General features: G+C 39.9%; 1 protein-coding gene across 1 annotated transcript in view; it reads right to left on the bottom strand.

The window, feature by feature from the left end:
* FAM13A (family with sequence similarity 13 member A) overlaps positions 1–17,173 on the bottom strand; it is a 117,400-nt gene that overhangs the window by 76,587 nt on the left and 23,640 nt on the right. Inside the window, exon 5 of the mRNA XM_054295572.1 lies at positions 16,176–16,335. Within this exon, the coding sequence (XP_054151547.1) occupies positions 16,176–16,335 (160 nt within the window). The remainder of the gene's footprint in view (positions 1–16,175; positions 16,336–17,173) is intronic.

The raw sequence follows: 17,173 nt of genomic DNA, 5'->3' as shown, positions 1-17,173 counted from the left end.
GACTTTAAGGGATACTAAGTAAGTTTTAGGGGACCCTAAATTGGGAGGAGCTATTGACTTCCTCTGCAGAGGCCCTGCAGAGAGACCTTGATGAATCAGAGGGCTGGGCAATGACCAACCATGTGAACCTCAAAAAGGCAAAGTGTTGGATTCTGCCCCTGGGATGGGGTAACCCTGGATCTATGGACAGACTGGGGAAGGAGAGGCTGGGAGGCAGTGCCATGGAAAGGGACCTGAGGGTCCTGGTTGATGGCAAGTTGAACATGGGTCAGCAGTGCCCTGGCAGCCAGGAGGGCCACCCGTGTCCTGGGGGACATCCAGGGTGGTTGGGCACTGGAACAGGCTCCCCAGAGCACTGGTCACAGCACCAAGCCTGACAGAGCTCAGGAAACAATACCACAGCCTCCATATTTGACCAAAGGCACAGTGAACAGCAGAACTGCTCAAATGCTTGAAAGTAAACACACACTTTGCTAACACTGCTCGATTCCAGAAGTAAGGAGCTAGCAAATACTCTCAGAAAGCCTATGATACTCAAGCACAGCTATGCAGATATGGCATTTCTAGCTCCAGAGGTAGTTTACTTGCCACTGACTGTGAATCCATTAATTTTGTTTCAGTAAACCCTCAAGGTCAAAATCATATCTCTCATTAAGCAAAGCAGATTCAGTGGACAAACTCCACATTTTCCCTGAAGGCTAAATATTAAAACTGTGCACTCCAGAAAGATGTAACCTGAACCCAAGGCTATCCTGTCCTAAAAACATTCAAAATTAAGAAATCAACCTAGTAGTAAGATTATCTTAGCCTGTGACTCTCCACGGCACACACACAACAGGAGGTTGTTGAAGTGAAACAGCAACACCTTAAGGCTCTTTTTCTGCAGGAGGTCAGGAACATTTGCCTAAGGGAATCCCTTCACCCTCCAGCCCTGTGCAGCTCTCCAGGCAGCTCTGTCAAAATGCTGCAAGCTTGCAGTCTGCATGGGATGGAGGCCAAAAAGCAATAAGATGTACGGGCCTCGAGCCAGAAGATACAACCAGCTCCCAGCGATGGCCAACTGCTGCCTGGCATCTGTTTGCCAAAGGAAACCTAGTGCAGGCAACGCTCTGAACTGAAAGAGCTTCATCCAGGTGGAGAGGAAAGAGTGGGATTGATGTGGACTTTGCAGATCAGAGGTCCTAGGAATCTCAGCAAAAGGCAAGTTGAGGACTCCCTGGTGGATTAAATAGGAAAAAAAACTGCTTAAAAGCAAAACAAGCATGCATGACTTCACACTGGAGAGATACGACAGCCCACTGCCTTATCATCTCTGTGCAGCAACAAACCTTACTTCCTCTTGAGAAATACAAAAATCCAGCCTTAGTCACAATCCTGAATGTATCCCACAAAGATACTGGAAGTTATTTGCATCCAAATCCTACAGTTCTGACTACACTGCTGGGACACTGCTCCTGTTGGAGTAACTTCTGCCTTTTGTCCACTTTGGGCTCTCTTAGCTTGAACAGATGATGCATCAAAAGTAAGAAGCACAAACATGGCCAGATGATCACAATCACAGGAGAGATGGAGGAATGAACTCAGAAGGCTGACTATGGTGACAATTCCTGCTCTCAGCTTCCCACAGGGCAGACTTTCTGCTCATGTCTGTATTCACCTGCTCATACAGAACAATAGTGAGAGAAAGCAAAATTATGGTAAGTTACTGTAGTTACAATGGGCATTATTTGGTATTTCAGTATATTCTTAAAATAAATGTCACCTCCAGGGAAGGAATCCTAAAGCAAATGCTCTGTAACTCTCTGCAGCGCTGTTAAAGGGCAAATGTTAATGAGTCCATCAAAAGCCAGAGAACAAAGGTAAGGCAGTACAGTGCCCATTACATTCCTCCATCCTGCTGGCCAACTGTTTGAGGTGTAAACAAGTGTGTGTTTGCCAAAGGATTTCTTCATTAGAAAAATGTGAAGCTGTGCCAAAATTCAGAGCTGGTCCACTGAAGTCCATGTAAGTAGGTTGGGAAGTTTAAAACAAGCTGTTAAGAAACCTGTCTCTCTCCATGTATGGTGCTTCTCCTGTACACAGCATGACAATGAATTACACAGTAATGAAAGAATTGGCTGTCTAAAAGACACTGTTGGCACTGGTCTGAACTGTGCTATATCCCATAAAGTGCAGGTAGATCCTTCAAGGAAAACAGATTAGTTTTACCTCTGTATTTCTCCCACGTTGCATTACCCTATGGCCAACTCATTGACCAGGGAATCTGAACAACTGAAAAGACAACTGTAAATGCTGACTCTAGCTTCTACTCTTCAATCCCTTCTCCTTCCCAGCAATAAGGAATGCTGTTTACAAACTCTGTAATAAAAGTAGGTTCAGGCCTTAGGAATTTTGAACAGAGGTGGAGCAGCACTCTCATACCAATAAACTGGCACTAAACATGCCCAAGCTCATTTTTATGACTCTCTGAATCAACACTGGGTAATACAGATAAGCTGAGACTCCACTAGAAATTCCACTAGGTCACGTAACAACCCAGCAGCAAAAGGACAGGAACGATCCTGTTCTTGGATCATTCACCTCTGAACTAGAAAAGGAGTTAAAAATACATTCTGTACTCTAACAGAACCTTCAGGGTGATCTCATAGGTGTTTTTTATTTCCCATTTCTATGGCATTGTATCTTCATTACAACTACACCTCCACTTTAAGTACAAGTCATCGCAGACAAATGACTCAGGTGAATCATCTGTGTTAGATCAGAGTCTTCTGTCACCTGATGGCATAAGTTAGAAATCAACATTCCTGCAGTTAAAGTAGGATCAGGCTTACCACTGACTCAATACTATTAATTGACTATGCAATAGTCAGAGATTTCAGGAATCATGCAGTACAGTAATTGCTTTTATTATGTTGAACAGAGATGAAAAATGAGAACAGAAGCACATGAACTAAAAAAGCAGAAAAACCTCTGATAGCACACTATTACCTGCTCCATCATGGATTCTATAACAGCACATATAGATTCATGTGTTTCAGTACAGAAATGCATTTAATTTGCACAAAATAATATTTCCAAGGGAGCAGGAGATCCATATACTGGGAACATAGCAAACAGCACTAGCTAATAACCTATTAAATATTAACCTCCAAAAGTCTGCCAAATGCAGGCTCTGGCAAGAGGTCTTAATTGCACTGGGCAGAACACACACAAATATATTTTTCTGATTCTCTAAGAAAAGATCTTATTTACAGTTTATATCAACACTTGCAAATTCCAACACCTGCCCCTTCCCTGCTGTCCTTCATTTCATGCTGCTTTTTACAAGGCAAACATTACTGTAAGATTATACCACTCCTCCTACAAACTGGCTGTTTTTTCTAACTGTAAAGGGCATCTCCATATTAATTAGGATAAGGGGAAGAACTCACCACCATTAACATGAAAGATGCAAACTGAAAGACAAAACTTACTAGGAATATCAGGCAGGCCTAATAGTCACATTTTCGGGCTGCCCAGGTTCCTAGGCTACTTGGAGAACTTACAAACAAACAAAACCAGAATCTCAAACATAGTTTAAGCTGAGAACCCACTGCTGTCAAGTGTTTTGTTCTTGTATATTAACTTGTGAAGAACTGGCAATATGTTTGATTTTACCCTTTAAAATCCAGAAAGTAGAAAGAGCATGCTCATTTCCAGTAACATGTTGTACTTCAGTAACTAAGCATATTTTGGAATATATTTTGTTTTTCTAAACATCCTGTGAACTTAAGAGATCGAAAAGTCAAATCAATTAAGATATTTTTGACCACAGTTAAACTGATACCTAACTCTACTAGCATAGATTAAATAACTGTACATGTTCAGAAATCTGACTCTTGCTCTCAGAACACTCTTTAGTACTGGGATTCAATAAACATAAATTGCAATTTTCAAATGCAAGTATTTAAAGTCAGGCACTTGCATTCCACACATAGTAAAACCAACAGCATTTAGTCAGGTCACACTTGCAGGGACTTAAAGAGCATTTGTCTGTCTGCATTTCTGTTAAGGAAGTAAGCAATTACACCAACTATTGTATTCACATTAAAAAAAAAAAAAAATTATTACATAATACCTTTTTGCATTTCAGTGCATCTTTGAATTACTGAAGACTGAGAATTCTTTGAGATTTCTATTTATTAATTTTCAGCATTTCTTATGAAATTCATAAAACAGTGGGATGAAATCTGTTGTGCTTTAAAGCCTGATTTCCCTTAAAACACATGTCATGGCTCCTGTACAACTGGGATAAATTAACTTGGAGCCACAAAATGACTAGCATGGCAAAGTACTACCTAAGCATCACTTTTCCAGAACATTACAAATCTCCAGAGAATGCTCTAAGAAGTATGGCTTATTAGCAACTGTATGCTTTCCATTCCCATGTGAAGAGAAAATCTCCAGTGCAGCAGAGTGGATACAAAACAAACTGTGTTTTGTTCAACTGTGTATAGTCAACAATCAGTGTTAACTGTTTACACCTGGAAAGTTACCCAAGCCTTGCTTACTGTCAACCGCTGCCAGCAACCACCCAAAACCTGCTCCAACTGGAGTACCTGCTCACCTTGGCATCAAGTCCCACCACAGTTAACAAGAGAAATTTTCTATCAAGAGTACTTGGGCGAAAGTAAATCATCAGCATCTCTACAGGACGCTGTCAAATGCAAGTTTTGAACTAAGTTTCTGTAATGATTTTCATGCAAGAATGCACAAGATCACAGAGAAAGCCAGAGAACATTCGATTTCCTAACTACAACAGGCAATATTTTTCGGGAAATTGTGCAGTCAGAAGTCTATCAGCATAAAGCATTCATTCATTTCCTACATCTGCAAATGTGGCCAACATAGAGACCTGCAGCTCCTCCTAACCTCACACTATAATAATAAAGTGTACTGGTTCCCTTATCCATTGCCATTATTAAGTAAGAAGGATTCATACAGCAGACTTGCATCTTACACTGTTACCTGTCTGGGATGCAAAGTTCAAAACAGAACAAAATATTACCCCTTGCTTTTATCTTTTTCAATAACATTTTGAATGGGCATAAAAATTGTTATGTTTTAGCCTCAGTCAACTCTAGTCATGGAGATATTGATCTGTGCAGTGAATTTAAAGTCTCTTGCATTTGTAGCATGTTACCACACAAACACAAGACTTTAAATGCAACTGATTATGACTGCTTAAGGAAGAATTTAGGAAAAAAAAAAAGCTACTAAAAACAATGGTTATACATTGTACTGTATTTTAATGACAACAATAAATTTATTTGTTGATAACATAATATTCCCAGTTATCTTTGGAATAATCTCATTATTAATGCTGTGCTCATCCTCTCTTTCCTGCTCGATTCAGTAATTAATCTGTTTCTGGTCTCACATACTGCATAATCAGAGGAAACTAGCCTGTGGGTTTCTCAGTTCAAGTTTTAAATGCTTCTAGAAAGCACCAGATCTATTTTTTAGCTGTTAATACATAGAAGACCACTTCAATTAAAATAAACTTGAACTTTTATAAATGTGAAACTTTTTCTTAATTAAAGCAAAGACTAGGTTTTTTTCTTACAGAAACAAGGAGTCAGAGTCCCTTCTGCAATAAACAATGTGCCATTCTGACTTCACCAAAATGTCATCCAATTTACTTCATCAAAGTGTTTGGCCTTGTGCCCCAAAAGAGAAAAGCTATTATATGGGATTGCTCACTGACTCTGTGCAGGGGCTTTGACAGAAAAAAATTATTGTTGTCAGCACAGTGATTAGGGTTGCAAATACCAGTGGTAATTTTCCATCAGGAAGAAAATCCCCAAACACCATGGTAGCTTGTAAGGTCATGGGTGGTAGAGATGTTCTGTCAGACTGTTCACTATGTCAAAAAAAAAAAAAACCCAAAAAAATTTCAGGTGACCTTCAAATGACACTAGTGAAAGCCACATTTATAACAAACAAAAGGAGTCAGTTCTTCATGTGAGAGGAAGCAATTTGTGGCACACTTTTACAGACGAGATGTTGGAAGCAAAAAGCTTACACACGTGAAAGAGAGACTCAAGACAATACTCTGGACATCACTAAATACAAAAACCCTATAAAGAGCAGAACTTCTGAGAATAGTCATGAACTGGTAGAAAAAATGAAGGAAATACCTTGCTGCCCTGTCCTTCTCCTCCCCTGTCACCTGCTTATGGGCAGTGTTGGAAGCAGCACACTGGCTTAGATGGATCCCCCATGTGAGCCAGCACAGGCACTCTAATGTATGATGAGCAGACATTAAGAGGATTATTCAGGGAATTCCATGCTGCAAATGACTGCAGGAATGATGCATTAGCTGATTGCATGAGGACAGACTGCAACAGCTGACTCTTTACTGGGTCAGCAGCTGTACAGCACAGAGAGGGAATATCCTGCTTCCCTCCACGTAACACTGCAGTGCAGCCTTTGCCTCAGATAGGTGTCACCAGGGCCACACCTGTGAATGTTCCCAAGGCCAAGCATGGAGCAATACAAAAGAAAGAGTGGATTTAAGAGCTCCTGGCTCTCCCTTTATTTGATGTTGGAGTGGCAAATACACCACCCCCCCCTGCACTAAGTTCCCTGGTGCACAGCAGGGCAGGTGGCACATGCAGCAGTGCTGTCAAGGGTGCCAAAGTAATTACAGCACTGCTCTTCTTACTCACAAAATGAAAACAACATGGAATGTCTTCCCCTCTGTGACCATGCAAAATAGCTCATGGCTGATCAAGGCTCCAAGAGACATGCAAGGTATCAAATAATCTGTATTTCTAAGACTAAAATCATGTGGCCAATGGTACGGAGATCTTCAAAGGCATCTTCTAATGCACATGGTCACAGGTATTTTCATGAATGTCAACTGGATGGAATAACTGATTTTTATTCAGTTATCAGTTCACAAATTGTCATTCTGTGGCACAGATACCTTCAGGAAAAATACAGAAAATTATTTAACATGAACAGTAACAGAAAAAAAAATCCCCCCACAATGTATTAGGCATGCCTTCCATTTTGTACCCAGAAAGTGATGAAAACATCATTGTTAGAAGGGGGAACAATGTCAGTAAATCATACTAAACAAAACCGGTAACAAACATTGAAACATCTAGTATTTACAAATGAGTTTTTGCCTTGGCTGCTATTAGCATATAAACACTGAGTCAGTTTCTTCCTGTCTGCTGTTCTTCCTTGCCATCATTTACACTATACTTTAATAACCATAGTTCAGCAAAACTGTTTCAGATAGAAGTGATAAAAAGAGAATCTCAGTGTTTGCAAAAGAAACCTATCACTGCTTTCCAATATAAAACTAATACCATTTTCAGTTCAACTTTCATTTCCTTTTGTTCTCCCAAGACTATTTATATATATGACCTTTTACCTGAGACTGTAGCTCTTAATAAACAGCTAAAAGCTACTCTGTTTCACATCAGTACAACCTTAACCTACTGCACTCATTGCCATAAAACACGTACAAAGGTCAAGAGCTGTGATACGTAAGCAAGAGAGAGATGTGGAAATCCATTATTTTTAGAGAGGACTGCAATATGTGAAAGGAAATGACAAACATAGTAACAATCCCATGATGCACCTCAATGTTACCAACTCCATCTGTGGAATATCATGGTATTTTCCAGGAGAAAGAGTAAAATGTGTCTCCAGCCATGCAGAAGGACTGAATGATGCAAGAAGTTAAACTGCTAGTGCCAGGATCAAACATAATTCCAGAATTTGTAAAAGGTCACAAAGACTTCACTACGGGAAAATATTCATCTTCCATGCCCATCCACAAAATATGCAACTAAAACATCCCTGAGTTACCAACACTGTTTTTAGCACAAATCCAACGTACAGCCCCACACAGACTACTATGAAGAAAATTAACTCTACCCCAGTCTAAATCAGCACACCATCATATATAAACTGGCAGGGGATTAAGGTGTCAATGACCACACCCCATAAGAAGCCTGTAGCAGAATTTAAGATTAAAAAAATCCAAATTAAACATTTACAAACTGGCACAAGATGACTTCTCTCATGCTGGGTTTACCTAACTCTGTGTGTATGTGCACAGAAGTGTTAGTAACAACAGAGCTCAGATCAGTTCAGGGTAACACTTTATTCCACTTTTCAGTTTTGAAAACTGGATTCTGCTTCATCTATTTACTGTAATATTATTCATAAATGGAAAAAGGATGATCTAAAAGAGAGCTGTGACCTAGATATGGGAAAAATCTAGGCTCTCCAGAACTGTATCTCACATTGCAGCTGCTTAAACTCAGTCTTGAAAAAGCTAAATTGTTTTTTCAGACCTAAAAAACAAAATACTCACAAGGAAAGAAGTTTTTCACACATGGAATTCGTGGAATGTTAATTTCAAAAGAAATACCTGATCTGCAGTAAATTAGGGAGTCCTAGTGTCTATACTGTTCTAGTTACTCATGTAAGGTTCTCAGTGCACAAAGAACAGATCCTTTTTTAACACTGAAACCGAGATGTTCACTGCTGGCAATTAAGGTCAAATGCTGCTGGGATCTGCTGGATACATCAGATTTTCAAGATTTTCAAATTTTCAATTTTCTGTACATATCCAGACTTTAGGAGCATCTGGTCCCATGCATCACATGCTCCTTTTGCTCTCAGACTGCCATGAGCCCAATGTATGACAACAAGCTTTGAGCACTAAAAGTGCTCCAGGCAGAGCAGGGTGCACCAATCACCCTCTGGACAAACTGTGATCCTCACAGTACTCACAGGAGGGGTTTGAAAAAACTCATAGAATTTATACTGAAGTCAATGAGCATTTTGCTGCTCTTAATTTGGGCAAAGGAATTAATTTAGTGCTGACTCCTTCTGAATCTCTCACCTTCAGAGTTGTCCAGATGAAGCTGATGTCAGAGGCCAGCAAGAATTAAATGCCACAGACAGAAAAATCTCTTATACTTTTTACTTTGGGTCAGTTCTGCCTGCCTGCAATGTGTCCTTGTCACAAAGACAACAGTGACTGCTGGTTTATACAGAGGGGATAATGTTGATCATTTTGTGTAACCTGATTAACTGAGTGACTAATTAAGGAGAAACAGAATAAACACTGAGGAATCTAAACAGGAGGAACTGAGGCATTTGTCTTAGCTGAAAAATTTTCACCTTCTTGTAATCTCCTTTTTCCCCCACGGGTACAGCAATGATGCTCACCAACAGCTGGCTACTGGAGAAGCTCACATGCTTATTTTACTGTACCCTGCTTCTTGGTGCTGATTGATGCCTCCCTTTTGAAAGCTGATGATGTACTGCCTGAGATGGACTGCTCCAACTGCTAAATCACATCATATCCCTCCAAATAAACAAATCACCAAAATCCCCACAACAAAACAAACAAATGAACAAACAACAACAACAAAAACCTCAAACAAATCCAAATCAATAACAGACAATGAATGAAAAACATCTCAAATAAAACAAGTGCAAGTACAGACCAGGACACACATATACATATGGATATCATTTTCCCTACATTTTAGCTATGTGGAATTATCATGGGACAGTGATAGTACCAATGAGTATTTGTTTCAAGGAAAAAAAACTGTGAGAGAGCAAAAGTAAAATTCCTAAGCATCTCAACTACAAAATTTGTCAGCTATATTAAAACAATTTACAGTAAACTAGAAGTATGGACAGCAGGAAGGAAAGAGACATTTGTTATCTGCCTGTCTTTCCTTTATATGTCCTGAATCTTGGCAAATTTCTTCTCATAATATGGTAAAATTAAGACATGGCTGGTGAAATTCTAGTGAAAGAAGAATCAGCATAATAATTTATTACAGAGTTTAGCATTAGCATATTTGTGTAAATATTCAGGACTGCATTTAGTAACACCACAAGTGACAGATTTATAATCCTGTAAATGCTTCAGTGAATTTCAAGAGCAGAAACATTCTGGTTTAATAACACACACACAGGGCTGACAAAGCCAGCAGAGCTAGAAGCACTGGAAAGCCATTTCAGAATTACACAAGGAATTGTTCAGGGCTTTTTTACTAGCCTTTCTGAATCACAGCCTAAACATAACCATCCTCCTCACTCCAGACTGAATTTCCTATAGGTGAAGGGTTTGGAGGCTTATAAACTTTCCCCTACAAATCTCACATTGCTCATTTCCCATCAGCTCACATCTTAAAATGTCATTCTGGCTGAATCACTATACACCCTTACTATAAACATGCCCATCTGCTCACTGGTGGACAACTGCAAAGTGAATTCTAGCTGAAGAAACACTAAACAAGAAAATGGAGACTGACTTCCACAGGTGCTCCTTCTCCTCATGCACTTTCCACCCATCTTCACAAGTCCCACGTGAACCCACTCCTACTCTTGGGGGCTCCTTAGTCCACGCAGGAGCAAACTGGCATGACCTGCCCAAATAAGAGGAAAATGGAAACGTTTGCTCAGATCTTTGGAAAGGATTTCCAATGATCCGTTCCTGCTGCCTCCTGATGGGAAAGAATTAATCCAGTACTGAAAGCTGACCATTAACATGATGCTAAAACGGTCCCAGACATGAAAGATGAATAAAGGAAACTATCTCGACCCTGCAGGCTTAGCCAGGGCAGTGTAACATGGATTAGAAACGGATGCCTTTTTTCCTGACGTAAATGAGGGGCTGCTCCTGTGTCTGCCTGAGGTGACAGGGAAAGGGACTTATTTAGAGGGAGCCCATTAGTTGTGGGGTTGGTGGCTTCTCAGAACTTTCTCCCAGATCTTTTCAAGGGATTAAAACCTCATGCTACAGCTGAGGAAGACAAAGAAGCATCTGTAAGTGAACATCCAGCTTTGCTCATGAGGGGAAATCAGCTGAAAAATTGTGGCTTTCAGTGGAGGTGGAGCTTTAAACAGCTGCAGAGGGACCTGCCAAGCCAAGACAGAGAACTTTGTGACAATCTTACCTTTCCTACCTCTCCTGAGGGACAAAAGGCTCAAATCTTACCTCATTATGAATGATCTGCTTAGAATGTTCAATGGGAAGGAGCAAGCATTCCACTTTCAGCTAAGTTAGTTAGAGCATTCCTCTCGACAAAACAAGTATGCACTTTGGGGTTTTGCCTGGCTGGGATGGGAAGCACACACTTTGCACACACCACACACCCAGAGGTGCAGCCACACCTGCAGCAAGGGACTGCTGCATGTCACAAATCTCAGAGCAGTGCTGCCAGTTAAAGTGCAAAAAGCTACTCTGTCAACTCATCCTCCCTTCTGAAGCGGCAGCCCTGGCTAGAAGACTGGAAACAAACAGGATAAAAATGCAGGGAGGTAATTGCATCTAAAATAAGAGTTCTTTTGAAACTATTTCTTTTCGCAAAAATCAGCAGAGGACCAGTTTCTGCAGCTCTTCAGGGACTGAAACCTGCCTGTTCAGAGGTCATCCGAATGCACCTACAATATACTCAAAATGATAAAACTGTATATGTATTTACTTGACTTTGTAGGATCGACTTTGAATTTGATTTTAATGTTATATTACATTAGTATTATTTTAATGTTATATTAATTTTCAAAATGTACTTGCTTTTTCTTCTGCATCAGGTGAACAGGGTATGTATTCTACCACCCAGCTAGAGAGGAATGGGAAAAGCCTTTTGCATTCCTGTCCCCAGCACGTGATCAAACCAGGAACAGCATTACATCCTCATAATGTCAGTGTTCTGTGCCAGTGCAAATATTTATGTGCTCTGAGTTGACTGGTTCTTGAAACTAAAGTGCTCTGTCAAGAAGGCATTGGAGGGAAAAGGTGAAATACAATAGAAAAAATAAGATCTTGTAATCCTGTATGACTAGATAATAAAGTATATGTTTTATTTGAAGACAATACTGAGATATAAACCATGCTATTAAAGGTGGCATGTTTCACCTCAAGCCAGCAGAAGGAATAATTCTCAAAATCTCCCAAGAGCAAGTCTCATGGTAGTTCTCCTGCCCAAATTTCCCTTGCCCCCTGAACTAAATAAAAACCTTCACTGCCCATCTCTGATCATGAGAGAAGCCTAATGACTGTTATTCCAAGATCCCAATTCATTCCAGTTGCAGCAATACACCACCGGCTAGTGCTCCAATATAGGACTACATACAACTACAGTTCAAACAGCAATTCAACACCTTTTTAGTATTTTATTTTATTTATTATTATTTATTGTTCAAATTATCGTTTCTATTGTTACCATAGGTTTTGTAAACCTATTTCTTCCAGAAGATTACAAAATTGGCAGTACTGCAACTCAAGACTGACTAACTGTTCATTGCATGAGATATCACTCAGTTTAGTAACACAAAAACCTACCAGGATCATATGGATTCACACTAGGAATTCTGTTCCAAAGCAAAATATAAGCATTATTTTCTTAGGAACTCCTGACATCAATAATGTGAAAATGCACAACAGTGCAGATGTACTATCAGAAAATTAACTGTTTACACACAACACTGCCTAATAAAAACCAGGTATTTATGATCCTGACAATGTGACCTCCGAGCAAGCACCTAATCAGAATGTTCAACTCACTTCACCTATTTCTCTCTAACTAGCAGAGCCTACTGATCAACAGACTGAGACTCTTACAGACTTAGGAAATTGAAGTAAAGCTTGGATTAAGGATTGCAGTAATAGCTGGCTGCAAATGAGACCTGTAAACTCCAACAAAATTCAGTTTATTTCAGAATTTTAAAAAACAGTCAATCAAATCCCAGAGTTCTTTTATTATAAGGCGTTTCCAAATATAGTTATATTTCTGAAGAAAGCACATGTTATGCTTCCACCTGCTGGCCACAAGACTGGATAATCATCTGGTCTCATTCTAATAGGTGGAACAAAATCCTTCCAGGCAAGGTGTCATGAAGCTGACAGTTCAACTTCCCCATGAAAGAGAAACTATTCTAAGACAAATTTTCTTTTGTGTTAAAATTGTGCTTTTAAAAAAGATGTAGGTGTTTCCAAAGAAACACTTTCCATAATTTCTAATTATAATATTACAATATTATAATTAGAAATAATTATAATATTAAGCAATGAGCAAGAGGAGGCTTTACAGCCCTGGGAACAAAGCAGGGACTGGAATGCAACTTGCAGAGATTTCCAGTTGCTTTATTTTCTGAATTGTGATCCACTGAAAAAGCAAGCTAAGAAATCCCTTTTACCTGGCACAACTTGTCTTTCACAATGACTGAACAAACTGAAAGAAGAAATATAACTGGGGTTAAGGTGTTTCTGTGCCTCCTCAGTGCACATACACAACAAGAATGGTAGTTCAACTATCAACACCCCTAAAAAATCACGTCTCTTTTTCCCATCTCTAAAACTAATTAATTTTCTGCCTCCTAAAAACATATTTTCTTTAATCTGCCACGGTCTGTGCCTGATTCAAATGCTCTTGCTCCTCCTGGAAGCCTGCAGCATTGTGGATTTCCCCTAGATATGACCAACACAGTAAACAAGATGCAACTTGCTCCACTGGAGCTGTTTTTCCTTTCCAGCACACTGCTCCAAGAGAAGCGTGATGCTTCCATGACTTCATCTAATGATCCACATATTCTTGTTTTCATTTGACAGCAAGAATAGTGGGACAGGGCTGTGGGAATTCAGAGAAAATGTAAACATGGAAAAGTGAGGAAGGAGTGAGAGTGAAAGCAATCACAGGAAAGGAAGCAGTGTAGTGACTCAGGGTGAAGTGCTGGCAATGCAGTGAGGGATGTGAGGGAAAGGATGATGGAATACCCAACAAGGAAGTGAGTGAGGTCATCTAAAATTCTCCTCACCCTATTGCTGTTCCCAAAACAGAAGGTAAAAAAGCCACTTAAATAAATGCAGATGAGTTTGGTAAAGGGCAAGTCCACAGTTTCTTCACTTTCCTTGCCATTCACTCCCCTATCCCACCATGGTTCAAGCTTCAATGCAACATCCTTAAAAGCAACAGGGCCTCAGTTTTGGAGAGCACTGTCCTGAGCATCCTACATTCTTCACTGCTTACAACAGGATTATTTGGAAAATTTCTATCCACCTACCTGTAGATACATCAGTGGCTTTTCCAGAAGCAGTAACTTTGCCTACAAACACTTGCTGTTTTCGTGACACAGGTCATGACAAATAATTCTCTGAGGCATTTGTTCCTGTATAACACAGACCAGCTCCTACTGTATGTAATGGTTCATGCATTAGCAATCTGGCAATCACTTTTCTCTACTGAATCTCATCATCACTTGGTTTTTTCTTCAAGTGTACTATCTCTAGTTTACTATACAAATTGACTAAGATGGGGGATATTTGCTAGGATACAAAAAATGTAACCTTTGAAAATAATATGAAACGTCCTTTCATAGAGCCGCCTGACAAATTTCAAAAAACCTTCTTAGTACCTTTGCTACAAGAAGTTAGATGATTGTACTTCTTGTGTTTGAGTATGTGCCTTAATTAATCTAGAAACTTCCCACTCAAATTAGATGGACAACAAACAAGGTCAATTTTTTGCAGCTGGTTGCCAGCAGAATTTGGAAAATATCAACAAGGTCCAAAGATGCAAACACAATGTGAGCCCCTGTATTTAGGCATGGCTCTCTCAGGCAATCATCTGTCTCCTGAGGCAATGCAACGGGCAACACTTCCCATCTCGCTTGAGTAATTTTATCTCAGTGTATTTTGTTGGAGTAATTCTGGTTGTCACCATGTAATTTGATAGCTTGTATCTCCCAACAGCTGTGGGAAATTTCCCAGATCTTCACCTCAGTGCAATCCCAATTACTACTAAGTCCTCAGAATTGAAAGACTATCTTGACTTCTGGAACTTGCTGAGGCTTGAAGGAGAAGGAAATACATCTGAAGCATTTCTTCTGGGCACTTTTTTTTTTTTTACAATATGTTCTTTCCCTGGTTCTGTTGCTGAAGTGACCATCAGTGGCTGAACATCACTCACTGGCCAGGCAGATCACTTCCACTACCCAGAAGTTACTGTGGTACTGGAAGGCTATCAGTGATTCTATCTCCTTCCATAGAGGCATTTCAGCTGAGTGCTAGTAACAGCTAAAAGACAACTAAATACAGCAAAACACCTCCTCACTGATTCACCACTTAAGAAAACCAGCAACCCTTCTAAATGCAGCTGAGCCAAACTTACACCAATTCAGCAGACCCTCCTGTGATACAGCACAAAGGCAGAGATGTTATCAGCTGATTTCATCTGAATGGCAGAACCTGGGCTCACACCAAACCTCCTGTTCTGTCAAGGTCAAAGACACTGTATTTCATAACTTATTTTCTGACAACTTCTATTCCAGACAGTGAAGGCTAAAGTGATTTTATCAGTGGGTAAAACCCTATCAAGGATGGGCGGTAGTTCAACCCTCCCAAACTCAAGAATTCACACCCTTTAGGAGAGTAATTATCAGCACGGTTAACAGACAATAAGAAATGAGGCACCTGCAAACCATCCTCATGACCATTTTCCTGCACAGACTTGAGGTTGTTTCCTGTGATAGAGACAGCACAAGCCAGAACAATGCACTTTTGGTTGCCCTACTTGTCAGCTTTTAAATGTTAGAATCCTTTGATGTTACACACAAGCCCTCTTCCCACCAAAGGTGTAATACTCTAACTACAACACTTTTCTTTAAGAGCTCCAATGTACTTTTTTCAAAGACTCTTATTTAATGCTTCTCTTCAAGTGCATCCAGAAATGGCTGAGTGAGAACACCTGACTTTTAAACTCCAGTGCATGTCTGAGACAGGCAGACTTCACACAAAGGCAAAGGTTAGAAACCTCTGTCCTAGAGGTTTGGTACACTAGGACCACTGTCCTTAGAATTATTCTGCCTCCTCATTTAAAAACATTTAAATTTTAGTGAATATATTTCCTGCATAAATAAGTGTGTAGCCAACAAAGAATAAGATGTTTAATAGAATGAACTTCCAGGCCAGTAATGAAAATTAGCCTATCAGCAGAATCAATGTGTAAACTGCATACCAATCAATAACACACATCATTATTACAAGAGTCTGCCTTCCACTTATCTAAAAGATTTCTGAATTGAAGCCTGAAATAAGCCTGAATTATTGATTTGCTGTGAGAAAATGAAATATTAGAGATACTCACTTTTACCAAAATTATTTTTGCTAGCTCTTCACATACAGGCTTTTCTTCATCCTTCTTCAAGCCTTCTAATTCAAACAAGGTATTGTAATTTTCCAGCATTTTTGTCATTATCTTGTTGCAGATCTCCAGTTCCTTCATCCCTTCAAATCCAGAGCGCACGCTAGAATTAGAGAGATGACAAAGCAGAGTGTTTCAGGGACTCAGCATACAAAAGGTCCTGCAGAGGGTCTCTGTAACATTTCATTTGTGGATACAGGCTGGATAGCAGGCACAGGAAACTTTGAACTGGAAAAAGAGGCTTGTGCCTATGTTGCTAACAACTATCACCGTTTGTTTGCAGTTTTTCTTATCAATATTAAATACCAGACCTGTTGGCCAAGCTACCCTATCCACAGAATCCAGGCAGGGACAGAATTGAGACTGCCACCAAATGAGGTGCCACCAACTCTGCCGCAAGTTGGGTTTCACGACCCACAGCGCAGACAGCTCAGGCATTCAGATGCTCTAAACTGTTAATTCCTCCAGTTTTCCTCCAAAACCTGGTTCATGATAACTTCAAAGGCACACAAGAAGGATAAGTGAAAAAATTAGGAAATCCCACATGCTAAGCAAAACACTGAATGTTAAACAAGGTTTTTGTCTTCAGATGACCCAATGCTGTACACCAGATTTTTTAATCTAACTTTTGAGTTACCATTTCTTTTGAAAGTAGGGTTATAACTCAAAGGGCTTTCTAAAACATGGAGATGGATGCTGCCTTTCACAGAAGAGCCTAAAAGATTAATACAAAAAGTGGTTCCTAAGCTCCATTTTCTGGAAGAATAACCAACTTCTTGGCTGCTGAAGAAGAGGCTTCTTATTCTCTTGAAACAGACCTCTTTGCAGCTTCCCAGAGACCTTGAAGGCACACAGAAAAGGGAAGATAATGTATGTATCTGCATGTTTCCTTATGTATTTCACATAACTCTCTCATGCAGCAAAAAATGCATGTCACTTGC

This window comes from Melozone crissalis, unplaced genomic scaffold (genome assembly GCF_028551555.1).
Source record: "Melozone crissalis strain CALT ecotype California unplaced genomic scaffold, PUWL_Pcris_2 ptg000006l_1, whole genome shotgun sequence".
Taxonomy (NCBI): Eukaryota; Metazoa; Chordata; class Aves; order Passeriformes; family Passerellidae; genus Melozone; species Melozone crissalis.
Note: the sequence above shows the minus strand (reverse complement) of the source record. Positions and strands in the feature narration are given on the sequence as shown.